This window comes from Palaemon carinicauda, chromosome 4, assembly GCF_036898095.1.
Source record: "Palaemon carinicauda isolate YSFRI2023 chromosome 4, ASM3689809v2, whole genome shotgun sequence".
Lineage (NCBI taxonomy): Eukaryota > Metazoa > Arthropoda > Malacostraca > Decapoda > Palaemonidae > Palaemon > Palaemon carinicauda.
Window position 1 is genome coordinate 45,108,109 of NC_090728.1, and position 12,782 is coordinate 45,120,890.

The 12,782-nt window shown below is 40.8% G+C and overlaps 1 protein-coding gene across 1 annotated transcript in view; it reads right to left on the reverse strand.

Annotated features, from left to right (window-relative positions):
- Positions 1 to 9,383: 9,383 nt before the first annotated feature.
- The window catches only part of LOC137639917 (mediator of RNA polymerase II transcription subunit 8-like), a 73,829-nt gene continuing 70,430 nt past the window's right edge, over positions 9,384 to 12,782 (reverse strand). Inside the window, exon 7 of the mRNA XM_068372206.1 lies at positions 9,384 to 9,536. Coding sequence (XP_068228307.1) covers positions 9,524 to 9,536 — 13 coding nt within the window. The 3' untranslated portion in view covers positions 9,384 to 9,523. The remainder of the gene's footprint in view (positions 9,537 to 12,782) is intronic.

Below are 12,782 nucleotides of genomic sequence, written 5' to 3' on the forward strand. Positions count from 1 at the left end.
TGTTCATTCTTTCTTAGCTTAAATGTTTTAAATTCTATTTTAAAGGAACTTTTTATTTGAAAAACCTTTCAGTTTTTTCCTTTAGTCAAATAACATGTTTTTTTTTGACGAAATATAATTGGGCTCTTCTCTTAGGTGCGAAATCAAGAGAGAAAGAGAGAGAGAGATAGAGACGGAGGGAGAGAGAGGAGAGAAAACGTTCCGTTCAAGCGGGTAACGTTGTTCTCGAGTTACTCTCGTCCCTAGTCGCTGTACGGGGAGGAAGGATAAAACGTTTTTAGTTTTTTATTCTCGTCCCCAGGCTATGTGCGGTGAGAGATTGAAAACGTAGTTATATGAACTAGTGTTTAGTCTCTTTCCCAGCCACTGATTTTTTTATCTTAAAATATGTTTTCTGTTTTTTGCTGGTATTAATGAGCTTGCATTATACGACTGATTTCGCAATTACTACCTTTTAATGAAGGGTAGAATTGCGTGTTTCAGGTAGAAATCAGTAAAAGTTTCGATTTCAGTGAAATAAGTGCAAAACAGAAAATCGAAGTGATAAAGTGATATGCGCAAAGTGTTACAGTGTTGCGTCCGAGGGTTCGTCTGTTCGTGCCTGTCGTTCACCTAGTCCGGGACCTCTTGCATGCTCCCAAGCCCAGGGGAGAAGTAATGTCAAACGACTTATGGGTTCGAGAGGCCTTGATCAACGAAGAGACGTTTTCCCTCTATGGTATCGGGTGTATCTTACCAAGATCTCCCCTACCATAAGACGAGAGAGACGTTGTTTCTCCTCGTCATCCGAAGGCTTTTCGCATAAGAAACCTGTCACAAGGTTTCGAAGCCCTTAAGCGAAAGTCAGTCCTTTCAGGACAGGTCCAGCGTCCTGGTTACAACCATTAGGACAGCTCTGACCCTATGCAGTCATCGGATAACTGCTCGCCGCCTAACAAAAGCGTAACACAGACTCCGAGAGTCTTTTTTTGTTGGCAAAGTGTTGCGGTCACAGACGTTACCCTCGTCTCTTACCACAACCATTTCTGTTGATCCTTAATGGGTTGTATGGCAAGACATGCAGTATATGCTTGCCTCCCTTATGGAAGACTATTCTGCCGATTAGTCCGTTGAGTCTAGCCGTTTATCTCATCGATATCCTGGCTTTCAGCCAACCTAACGTTCCTTTGTGCTTACTGTTGACGTTGGCGTAGCTTAGTCACGTCAGTCAGGTTGTTTAGAACCACACTCGATGCGGTCTCGTGTGGTTTTTCAGCCGCATTTGGACGTTAGGCCACTTGCTGATGCTCCTGTTGACGTTCAAGACGTTCACTAACAATCGGAGTTGACTTGTTTTGATGCTGTGCGTCAACCTCCGCATTCTAGAGTTGTTTTGACTGCTCAGTCTAGGCAGTCAAAGCAGTCTCGAGTGGACGCTGTGCGTCCTCACGCACCTGTTGTGGTTGACAGTTCAGTTGTTGACAGTTCAGTTGTTGACAGTTCACAGACTGTCAAGCAGTTACATGACGTTGTGTTCTGGTCCGCTACTAATGCACCAGTGAGTGTGGACTCTGCTTGTAAAGCATTGCCACCACGGTAGGTCTCTCCCTTGCTTGAGACTCGGCTTTTATCGGACAAGGTTCCTGTAGATGAGGAAGTTGCTGTTCCCCCTCCTACTGATATTCCCTTGAGGACTCTGTCAGATGGAGAGGAGCCTAAAGCTGCTTAGCCTCCTATGGACTTTAATTAAATCATGATGATTTTTTTTAAGGATCTTTGTCCGGATCTTTTTGTAACTGCTGCTCCTCGTTCGTCTAAACGTCAGAGCTTACACTAGGCCTAGCTACGTCGAAGCCGTTGTTTTTAAGCTAGTGCTCTCTTGCTCTCCTAGAGAGCTTTACGTTGGCTAGGCGACTGGTTTTTCACCAGGAGGAGTTTGGGGGATACAGCCTTTGCTTTCCCTTCTTTTAAACTGGTTTATAGAGCGAGAGTCTGATATGACACGAGAGAAGTTCTCGGCTTGGGAGTTCATGCCTCTGCCCAGATAGACTTCTCAATTCTCGTAGACTCTCCCTGGCGCCTGGCCAGGAGACGCTCCAAGTTGTTTACAGGTCAACTTCACAGCTGTTTTCGAGCCTTTGAAGTTTTGCTGTACAATTATGTCATGCATAACAAGGCTTTCAGGGATGGTAAGCGGTACCGCCTCAGTCGCTAACCCTGTCTGTTGCCACACCTGCTCCCGTAGACCCTAAATGGGCTTTGCTGCAAGACATGCAGTCCAAGCTTGCGTCCTTGATAGAGGACTTTAATGCGGAGAAGGTTGCTACCGAACTTTCTGGCCAACAACCTTCCAACCGGTCGGTTGTGCGCCCTGTTGACGCTGAGGTAACCTACTCGCGTCTGCCAGTTGAGGTGGTTCCTCCACCGATGCGACCCAGTGTGGGTTGCCAGCCGCACGTTGACGTTAAGCGACGCTCGGAGGTGGTTGTTGACGTTCAGGACGTTCAACAACCAGCAGAGGTGACTTGTTTTGACGCAGTGCGTCAACCTCAGCAACCCGGTAGGGTGTTGACTGCACAACCCAGACGGTCTAGACAGTCTCGGGTTGACGCTGTGCTTCCTCGCGCACCCATGGTTGTTGACAGTTCACAGACTGTGCAGCAGTTCCATGATGTTGCGTCCGGCTCTGTCACGCATCCACCAGTGCGACCGGACTCAGCGAGCCAGACGTTGCCCACTCCGTTGCCGTTTCCTCATCAGTTTTCGGATGAGGAACCCTCTGATGAGGACGTTGCTGAACAACAAGACGATCAGCCCCCAGAATAGATCAAGCCCTGCTATCCATCCAGAAGATGCTGAAGAAGGAACGCTGCTCAGTCAGGCTGTGGATGAGTCTGGTAGGGACGCTGTCATCCGTGGAACAATTTGTGTCACTAGGAAGACTACACCTCCGTCCTCTTCAATACCATCTAGCTTTTCACTGGAAAAAGGACAAGACGCTAGAAGCGGTCTCAATCCCGGTTTCCGAAAAGATAAAGTCTTGTCTGACTTGGTGGAAGGACAATATCAACCTAAGAGAGGGTCTTCCCCTGGCTGTTCAGACTCCCAACCACGTTCTCTTCTCGGACGCATCGGACGTGGGCTGGGGCGCGACACTAGACGGTCGGGAATGCTCAGGACTGTGGAACTCGAGTCAGAGGAGCATGCATATCAACTGCAAGGAGCTGTTGGCAGTACATCTGGCCTTGAAAAGCTTCAAGTCTCTCCTTCGAGGCAAAGTGGTGGAAGTTAACTCGGACATCACCACGGCCTTGGCGTACATCTCCAAACAAGGAGGTACCCACTCACTGACGTTGTACGAGATCGCAAGGGACCTGCTCATCTGGTCAAAAGGTCAAGACATCTCCCTAGTAACGAGGTTCATCCAAGGCGACTTGAACGTCATAGCAGATTGTCTCAGTCGGAAAGGGCAAGTAATTCCAACCGAATGGACCCTCCACAAGGATGTGTGCAAGAGACTTTGGGCCACTTGGGGTAAAACCATCCATAGATCTCTTTGCAACCTCGCTGACCAAGAGGCTTCCAATCTATTGCTCTCCAGTCCCGGACCCAGCAGCAATACATGTAGATGCTTTCCTCCTAGATTGGTCACATCTGGATCTCTACGCATTCCCACCGTTCAAAATTGTCAACAAGGTACTGCAGAAGTTCGCCTCTCACGAAGGGACAAGGTTGACGTTAGTTGCTTCCCTCTGGCCCGCGAGAGAATGGTTCACCGAGATACTTCGATGGTTAGTAGACGTTCCCAGTAGTCTTCCTCTTAGGGTAGACCTTCTACGTCAGCCACACGTAAAGAAGGTACTCCAAAGCCTCCACGCTCTTCGTCTGACTGCCTTCAGACTATCGAAGGCCTCTCGAGAGCTAGAGGCTTTTCGAAGGAAGCAGCCAGTGCGATTGCTAGAGCAAGGAGAGCTTCTTCCAATAGTCTACCATCGAAGTGGGAAGTCTTCCGAGACTGGTGCAAGTCAGTTTCTGTATCCTCGACCAGTACCTATGTAGCTCAAATAGCTGTTTTTCTCTTATACCTGAGAAAAGGACGATCCCTTTCAGCTCCCACTATCAAGGGCTACAGAAGCATGTTGGCATCGGTCTTCCGGCATAGAGGCTTAGATCTTTCCAAACATAAAGATCTGCAAGACCTCCTTAAGTCTTTTGAGACCACCAAGGAGCGTCGTTTGGCTACCCCTGGATGGAATTTAGACGTGGTACTAAGATTCTTCATGTCAGACAGGTTGGAGCCATTACAATCAGCCTCCCTGAAAGATCTCACTCTTAAGACTCTTTTCCTGGTATGCTTAGCCTCGGCTAAAAGAGTCAGTGAGATTCATGCCTTCAGCAAGAACATAGGATTTTCGTCAGAAAAAGCCACTTGTTCGCTACTACTTGGTTTTCTAGCCAAAAATGAGCTGCCTTCTCGGCCTTGGCCTAAATCTTTCGATATCCCCAGCTTATCGGAGATCGTAGGCAATGAACTAGAAAGGGTCTTATGCCCTGTTAGAGCTCTTAAGTTCTATTTAAAGCGTACTAAACCTTTACAAGGCCAATCTGAAGCTTTATGGTGTTCAGTTAAGAAACCATCCTTGCCTTTGTCAAAGAATGCTTGGTCAGACTTTATCAGATTGTTAATACGAGAAGCTCATTCACATCTGAGTGAGGAAGACCGAACTTTGCTTAGGAAGACGCACGAAGTTAGAGCTGTAACAACTTCCGTGGCCTTTAAGCAAAATATATCTCTGCAAAGTATAATGGACGCAACCTATTGGAGAAGCAAGTCAGTGTTCGCGTCATTTTACTTGAAAGATGTCCAGTCTCTTTACAAGAACTGCTACACACTGGGACCATTCGTAGCAGCGAGTGCAGTAGTGGGTGAGGGCTCAACCACTACAATTCCCTAATTCCATACCCTTTTAATCTTTCTCTTGAAATGTTTTTATTGTTGTTTTTTGGGTTGTCCGGAAGGCTAAGAAGCCTTTCGCATCCTGGTTGATTTGGCGGGTGGTCAAAGTCATTTCTTGAGAGCGCCTAGATTAGGGGTTTTGATGAGGTCCTGTTGTATGGGTTGCAACCCTTGATACTTCAGATCCTAGGGGTCGATCAGCATCCTAAGAGGATCGCGAGGCTCCGTAAGGAAGACGTACTTAAAATGCAGAGTAATTGTTCAAGTCGACTTCCTTACCAGGTACCTATTTATTTTGTTTTTGTTATTTTGATAACTTCTAAAATGAAATAAAAACTCTTAGCTCATAAAAGTGTAAACATATATTGCTGGTCTCTACCCACCCCCCTGGGTGTGAATCAGCTATATAATCACCGGCTAAGTTAAATATTGAAAAATGTTATTTTGATAATAAAATAAATTTTTGAATATACTTACCCGGTGATTATAAATTAAAGGACCCTCCCTTCCTCCCCAATAGAGACGCAGTGGGACGAGGAGAAAATTGAGTCTTTGTTTACATTGAGTACTGGGTATCTGGACGACAGATGGCGCTGTTGGGCACACCCGCAACCTGTGTAGCGATCGCTGGCGAGTTTTTACCGTAGAGTTGTCTGTCGGGCAACAGAGTTGCAGCTATATAATCACCGGGTAAGTATATTCAAAAATTTATTTTATTATCAAAATAACATTTTTCCATGTTGAAGCCCTTGTGCTTATACCATCCTGCTTTTCCAACTAGGGTTGTAGCTTACCTAATGATGATGATAATAGAGCCAGGATCCCATGCTGCCTCCTCTAAAGACATCCTATTTTGCTATTGTGGGATAAACACAAGAAAAAAAAAAACTTGAAAATAAATTATATTCATGAAAAGTTAACAGAACAATGTTTAGTGAGACCAAACTGGGCAAGAGCTGGTTATAAACTGGTTCGGTTTCTATATAGATTCTTTCAAGTTGTCTGAATTTTTTTTTTACCCTGGGACAAAATATGTTAAATTTAATTGATCACCAAATTGTTAATTCTGGGACATTTTATCTCTGAGGTATTAATAGTGTACCATCTTGTTACCATGATTAAATAACTGAGGACTGCTTCAGATACTCCTATATTATACGATGACGATTTTTATTAGTGTAAAAACAAACAAGTACAGTAATTAAGATATTTACATGAAAATTTTCTTATTGCATTTGTTGACAATTTATTCAATTTAGGTATCATGAACTACCTGTTTTGTAGTTATCTATTTACCTTGGCACTACCCCCGATTTTGGGAGGGAGGAGACATAAAAAAAGCAACAAAAGAGTATTTTTCTGTTCATCGCTCCTCTTTGCCTGATGACAGACTCAGATTAGTTTGGTTATACTGCTAAGGAGTCACAGGCCACCCTCCCCCATTTTGTACTACAAATGAAGTTTCATAAGCTGACTCCCTTACTGCCACTACGTCAACGACTCCAGTTAGCATCTTGGCCGATCACATTCGTATTTCTAGCACACTCATTTGCCTCTCACATCTATCCTCTTGTCAGCCAGAGCTTTCTTCACTAAATTCTTTTTGAAATTAGAACTTTCTTCCCTTGCATTTTGTTTTATAATTGCCATTCACAGATTAACAACCTTTTGTTAAAAATGTCCACAACCAGCTCTTATCAAAGATATATCTGCTTACAAGGATGGAATGCCTATATCTTGAAAAAAACTGCAGCTTACTTTCAGGAAAGAATTCCAATGTGTTGGATTTTAAACTGACTGCATCCTTTGGGAGTGCTTGGGATGAGTAGCTTTTAGTCGAAGATTCAGATTATATATTTTCTTCAGGAAAGACTCAGTTGTATTAAATGAATTACAGTACCAATGTTTAGTTGTTGAGAATGTTTCTAGGTCCTGCATTTCCAACTAAGGTTTTACCTTAGCTAATAGTAACAATAGTAATAATAATAATGATAATATGGTTTGAATGCTTTCATTGATAACAATATGCAGGATGCTCACAGATGAGAATTTCCAGTTATTAGAATAGCTTCTAACACATCTACATTTCATTATAATACAGCAGTGTACTGTACTTGATTGTATCACATTCAACTATCTACAATTTGTAGAGTAAGGGGTTGTCTGGGTATGTGCTAATTCTCCTATTCTTTACAATGCTTGTATTAATTTGAAATTACCGGTAGTTTTAGCTGAAGAAAATGCAGTGCTTTTGTACTTTACTTTTATGAAACCCCTAATATTTATGTTGCTTTTCTCTCGAAGCCTAGTTTAAAAATATTCTGGCAGTTAATGACAACCTTGGCTTAGGTAGATGCAGCATTTTTGTATTTTCAAACTTCTTGTCACCTTTGTTATGGAAGTGTAGATATATGATAAATTTTGTGATTTAGATTATTTAATATCAACTACTCTGAGAAGTTGTTAATGTTATTAGTAGCCGATCATGATCCTTATTATCTTAGGGGCTTGTGACTGAATTTTGTGAAATAGATACGGTAATCGTTTTATAGTGTGTGATAGCATACCCTTCCTCTTATGAAGAGTTTATGTTCAGATGGTAGCGGACCATGTTAACATTCCGAACGTAAAAGAACTCAAAGTTTAGTTAGGAAAAATCCCCAAAAAACTAGGCTAGATGTTTTTTGAGAGAAGAGAAGCATATTGCCTCCCACTAATAATGAGTTTTTGTGATTTGATATTAATGATATGCATATAACTTTACATGTCAGATGTACAAATATTGACTTTTTAGTACCCAGTACAGTATTAAAATATAACAACAGAAAAACAGGCAATTTCATAGCACGGGCATCGTCATTCTAAAGCGACTCGACCTTACTCACATAATATAAAGAGCCATGAGTTGATTACAGTGGTTGCGGCATATTTATTACTTAAGTACTGTATATGTTTTGCGTTTGCCTTTTCCTTCTCTGTTTTGTTACCCAACTTTGGTATGAGTGTTGTCTCATCAAGAAGAAGCATTATCTCACTTTGTTTACACTCATACTCTTGAGACAATGGTGGGCCATACACCATACCTATATTTCTGTTAGGTAATTATAGTAATACCTCAGGATACGGAATCAATTCATTCTGGAGTGGCTTGCATAACATGATTTTTTTGTATAATGAAATACTGTCAAATACTTTTGAACCATTCAATATATCTAACCCAACCGTGCGAATTTTGTTTTGTATCCTGAGTATTTTTTCGTAATATGAGGCAAAAAAATCTTCTTTTGTCGTTTTGTAAAATGAGGTTTTCATATACAGAAACTTTCGTATCTAAATGTTGAACTGTTATTAGTAATATTTCAACAAATCAACAGCATTGTTTATACAGTATCAACTTTTTATAGTGAAGGAGGAGAGGCTATACCCACTTTTAAAAGATTGCAACATCCCTAGAAGAGTCAGTTTCCTTACCTATACATCCCTATTAAGACCAATTTCAATTTATGGACAGAAGATGTGGGCCCTAACTACCAAGACCAAAATCCAACAGCTGAAATTGAAGTCCTTTGCCTAATACGTGGTGTCACGAGACTTGACAAAATAAGAAATGATGATATCAAGGAAGAGCTTAGCATTGAAAGTATTCTGCATCTGAGAGAAAATGGTCAACTATGATGGTATGGGCATGTCAAGAGGATGGAGAATCGTAGATTCCCATAGCAGTTCCTGGAGTGGATGCCACCTGGTAGAAGACCTGTGGGAAGAAAGACAACATCACAATGGCTATTGCTAACGGGTTCCACCATTCGTGAGGTCGAGCAGTAGGAAATTTATTTAAATAGAGTTGACCAGAGAAAATTCTGCAATTCCAGAGCAGACAACTGACAAGCTATTAGTTTACTTGGCATCTGGTGACAAGGTGAGAAGCTTTATTTTTCTTTCTCATAATTTATCTGTACTGTATATATTTATGCTGCTTCATTTCCTTCACTTATGCAGCAAACGACATCCAAAGATATTCTATGGAATGTAGAATCTCTGTAGTCAATAGTTGCACAGCCTTAGGTCTTTTATATGTGAAATCTGAAATATTGGTCACTTTTGGGTTTTTTTTCTTTAAATGACTCTCAGAGTTTCTTTATATTCATATGATTTTTCCCTACCTGCTAATTCTGTTTTTTTTTTCTCATAAGTTTACATGTTTTCTCCTGATATAATTCAATTGACTTGACAAAAGACAGTAGTTCAGTATCACTGCCAAATTTCTTTTACTCCATATACTTACCTATCATAATTTGATTTTAATGTTCTGTAATTGAACTAAACCATGCCATATTATTTGAAACAAGGTAATGCAGGAATATGTACTCTATTCATGCTAAAATCCTGTCTTGGTAAATAGATTGAAAAACTTAACTTTGTGAATTTATATATTGTCTTAGATATACAGCATAGGAAAATGCACTAGCATACAGCATAAGAAAATGCATACGTTCAATTTCAATTTATATTTTGTATAGACATTACCGTCCACATGGGTGCATAGTAGTTGTAGCTTTAATGTTTATCTTGACTGCGCTGACAGCTTTACTTGTTGTTACTGCAACAAAAACAAAATATTTAATGTAGGTAATTAGAACAGTGACCATAGTAATCAACACTGAGGTAAATATAAGATATTGTGAGCAGATAGAACTGCATTACTGTACTCCCTTCTCATACCTTGTAAATAATGTTTTGATACTTAAACAGTAGATTAATCCAACAAGTTCCTTGAATAAATTAATTATTTCATTTAAACTTCCTGTAATTCATGTGCTATTCATCCTTCAAATGAAAATTTTTAAGACAAAATTTCAGTTTGCGCTATGATGTACTGTATATAAAACCCCTTGTTCCTACTGAAAAGATCACTGCAGAATAGTGCTTATGTAAACAACCTGCCACCTCCCAACTGTTGCCACTTTGATTTCTCATTCTTCCGTCCAGAGCAAAGGTGGCTGTACCACGGTGATGATGAAAAAGATAGGTTAAATAATATAAGATTAAACACTAGCTTATTCTCATAACACATTATTGAAAAGCTAATAAATGTCTCTGCAGTAAAATCAGGAAACTTGTTCACCATTATTTCAGTTTGGTCCCATTCCCAAGGTTATGTCTTTGGAGGTATATCAACAATTGGTTGATACTATTATTTTTAAAGACTATTTCCTTGCCTTATATCATAGTTTGGGAATTGTGATAAATTTTGGAGAAATAGGATCTTGCATCCAAGTAGAAGACAAAGTACCTGAGCGTGATGATGGATACTACATTACCTAGAGTTCGGTCCTGTGTCCACCAACTATCCTGCTTGGGGTCTTGTCGTTGGGAACCTCAATTTGCGAGTTCCACCGAACTCTCCTCTGAAGACGGTACAGTTTTGCAACAGACTAAGGGTGGGATGTAGAGCACACTGGAGGAACTAGTCACCTCAAATATGTGTGGACAATAGTCTTCTCTTATCTGCTCTTGAATGTATTGAAAATAAAATGCAGCATTGCTATCTCTGTAAGTATTATAGGAACAAGTGATTGACCTCTTGGAAGTGTGTAAGAGCAATAACACGACTATAATGGAATATGTCAACGAATAGGGACACTAAAGTTCTTTCTTTCTTCCTTTCCCTCTGTCGGTGAAGTAGGTGGTTCGCAACACGGTTTAGCTTCTAACCTGGTAAAACATGTCGGAAGACTAACTCATAGAGGCACCTCAACTTGTGTGGATTAACGTTAATCAATCTGTTTGCTACTTAGAAAAAAGCTGCTACTATTTTGTTCACCTATTCCAAAATCTTCAGTTCCTTTGAAGGATCCTCTCAAGCACCCTCAGAACAACTTCAACGTTTGTCCCTTTCTGACATTCAACTTGATAGATCAAGTGTTGATCACACTTAATATAAGAAACCTGGTGGCTCCCTTGCTGGCTTCTTTGGTCAGTGTTCTGAAAAAGAGATCCTGGAGGATCATGTTTCTTCTTTGGCCCCACCTGTTTGGATGGTATAGGGGTAGAATAATTTCTTATAGCAGCATGTCATTAACAAGTCGTGGATTTCTTTGTATACTGTACCCTCTTCTTGAGAAACTTGCCTCTTTGGTATCAGCCTTAAGCTCTTAGTAAATTTGTATTTATAAATCAATTTAAAAATATACTAGGCCATAATTGTTGATACCTACCTAACTTATTTTTGGCAAATACATATGACAGTATTTCAATATCTGTACGTGACTCCCCAAATAATCCAGGTTATCGAGAATTTAGTACAGTAAATATCTCCTTCAGAAAGACTCATTTTAATGCTTATCTATTCTGTCTATATATACTTTTTTACTAAACATATCTTCAATGGGGAAAAACTATAAGGATTTTGTGATTCAATGACAGCTTTCTTGGATTTTAATTGTAAAATTTAGTTTTAATTTTCTTTATTTATTCACACTTAATGAATGCAATGCACGTGCATAAAAAGTACTGTATATAAAATATTTTACATAATTTAATTGGCTAAAACAAATATCTTTGAGTAGTGTACTTTAGTGAAGGATTCACTCCTCTCATACATACCTAGAGAGATAATTGTTCCTATGCGACATACAAACCCTCATCCATTAATTAGGTGGGAGGTTACTTCAGCACAATCTGGAATCGGTCCTTAAACTTGGATAACAAGCGGTTATCCAATTGGTGAGAGTGCAGGTCGAGTACCCCCGCCCCTCTCCATTCGGAGAGACTTCATTTTCACTTCGGCCACTGTTGTGTATGGATGTACAGACAGCTCCTGTCAAACTTTTTCATTTTCTTCATTTTTTAAGGAAGTGGATATTGGTTGTTAATAGTGGAATTGGAGCAAGAAGCTTGTTGCCGGGGAAGGGTGAAATCGGGAGCTGGTTGGTTTAGCCAGCTACAGATACACACACACTTTGTGCTTCGGAGCATGACTGTTCGCAGTCATCCTCGTGTGCTGTGTAGTTCGTGGTCTCGGGTACAATTCTGGGTCTTCGCCTTGATGGGAGAAAGTGAGTGAGGCGTTCGTGAGAGTTGGACTGGGTAATGCCTGAAAAATTCTTGTGGGTTCTTTCGCTGCTTGTCTCCTCAGTTGATATATAATCCCCTATGTATATGTCCCTGGATCGATCCCAGGGGAGTACAGTAATACCTCGACATACGAGTGTCCCAACATACGAGAAATTTGATACGAGGAAAGTTACGAGCAAATTTTTGCCCCAAGATTCGAGACAAATTTGAGATACGAGGATACGAGATTCTTCCTTATGCGGCCGCTAGATGGCCGAGTGTGCGAGAGGCTGCTCACAAGGACAGCATCGCCTGCTCTTTCCCGTCGGACTGCCATCTCGTAAAGTTATCTCCAAGCATTGGCCGTAGTGTTTTAATTTTTGATGTGTTTTTTGCGTTAATCAGTACAGAATTAAGTGAATAAGCAATGGGTCCAAAGCAAGCGAGTGCAAATAAGGGTTGTGAAAAGAAAAAGCGTATGATGAAAATCGAGATAAAGCATGAAATAATCGAAAAACATGAGTGGTGTACGAGTGACTGAGCTGGCTCGCCAATATGAGAGGAGTACAACAACAATATGTACCATCCTCAAGCAGAAGGATGCTATAAAGAAGGAAATCAGAGACATGTTAGCGAAGTGACAGGAGTTCTGATTTTATGGAAATGAGGCACTCGGACAAGTTGATGTGTTGTGCGTTATCCTTTTGTGACGTCACTTGTGTACGTCATTTTTGTAACATTTTGAAGGGGAGACAAAAGCAAACATCCCTAGATAGGTTCCTTTTAAAAA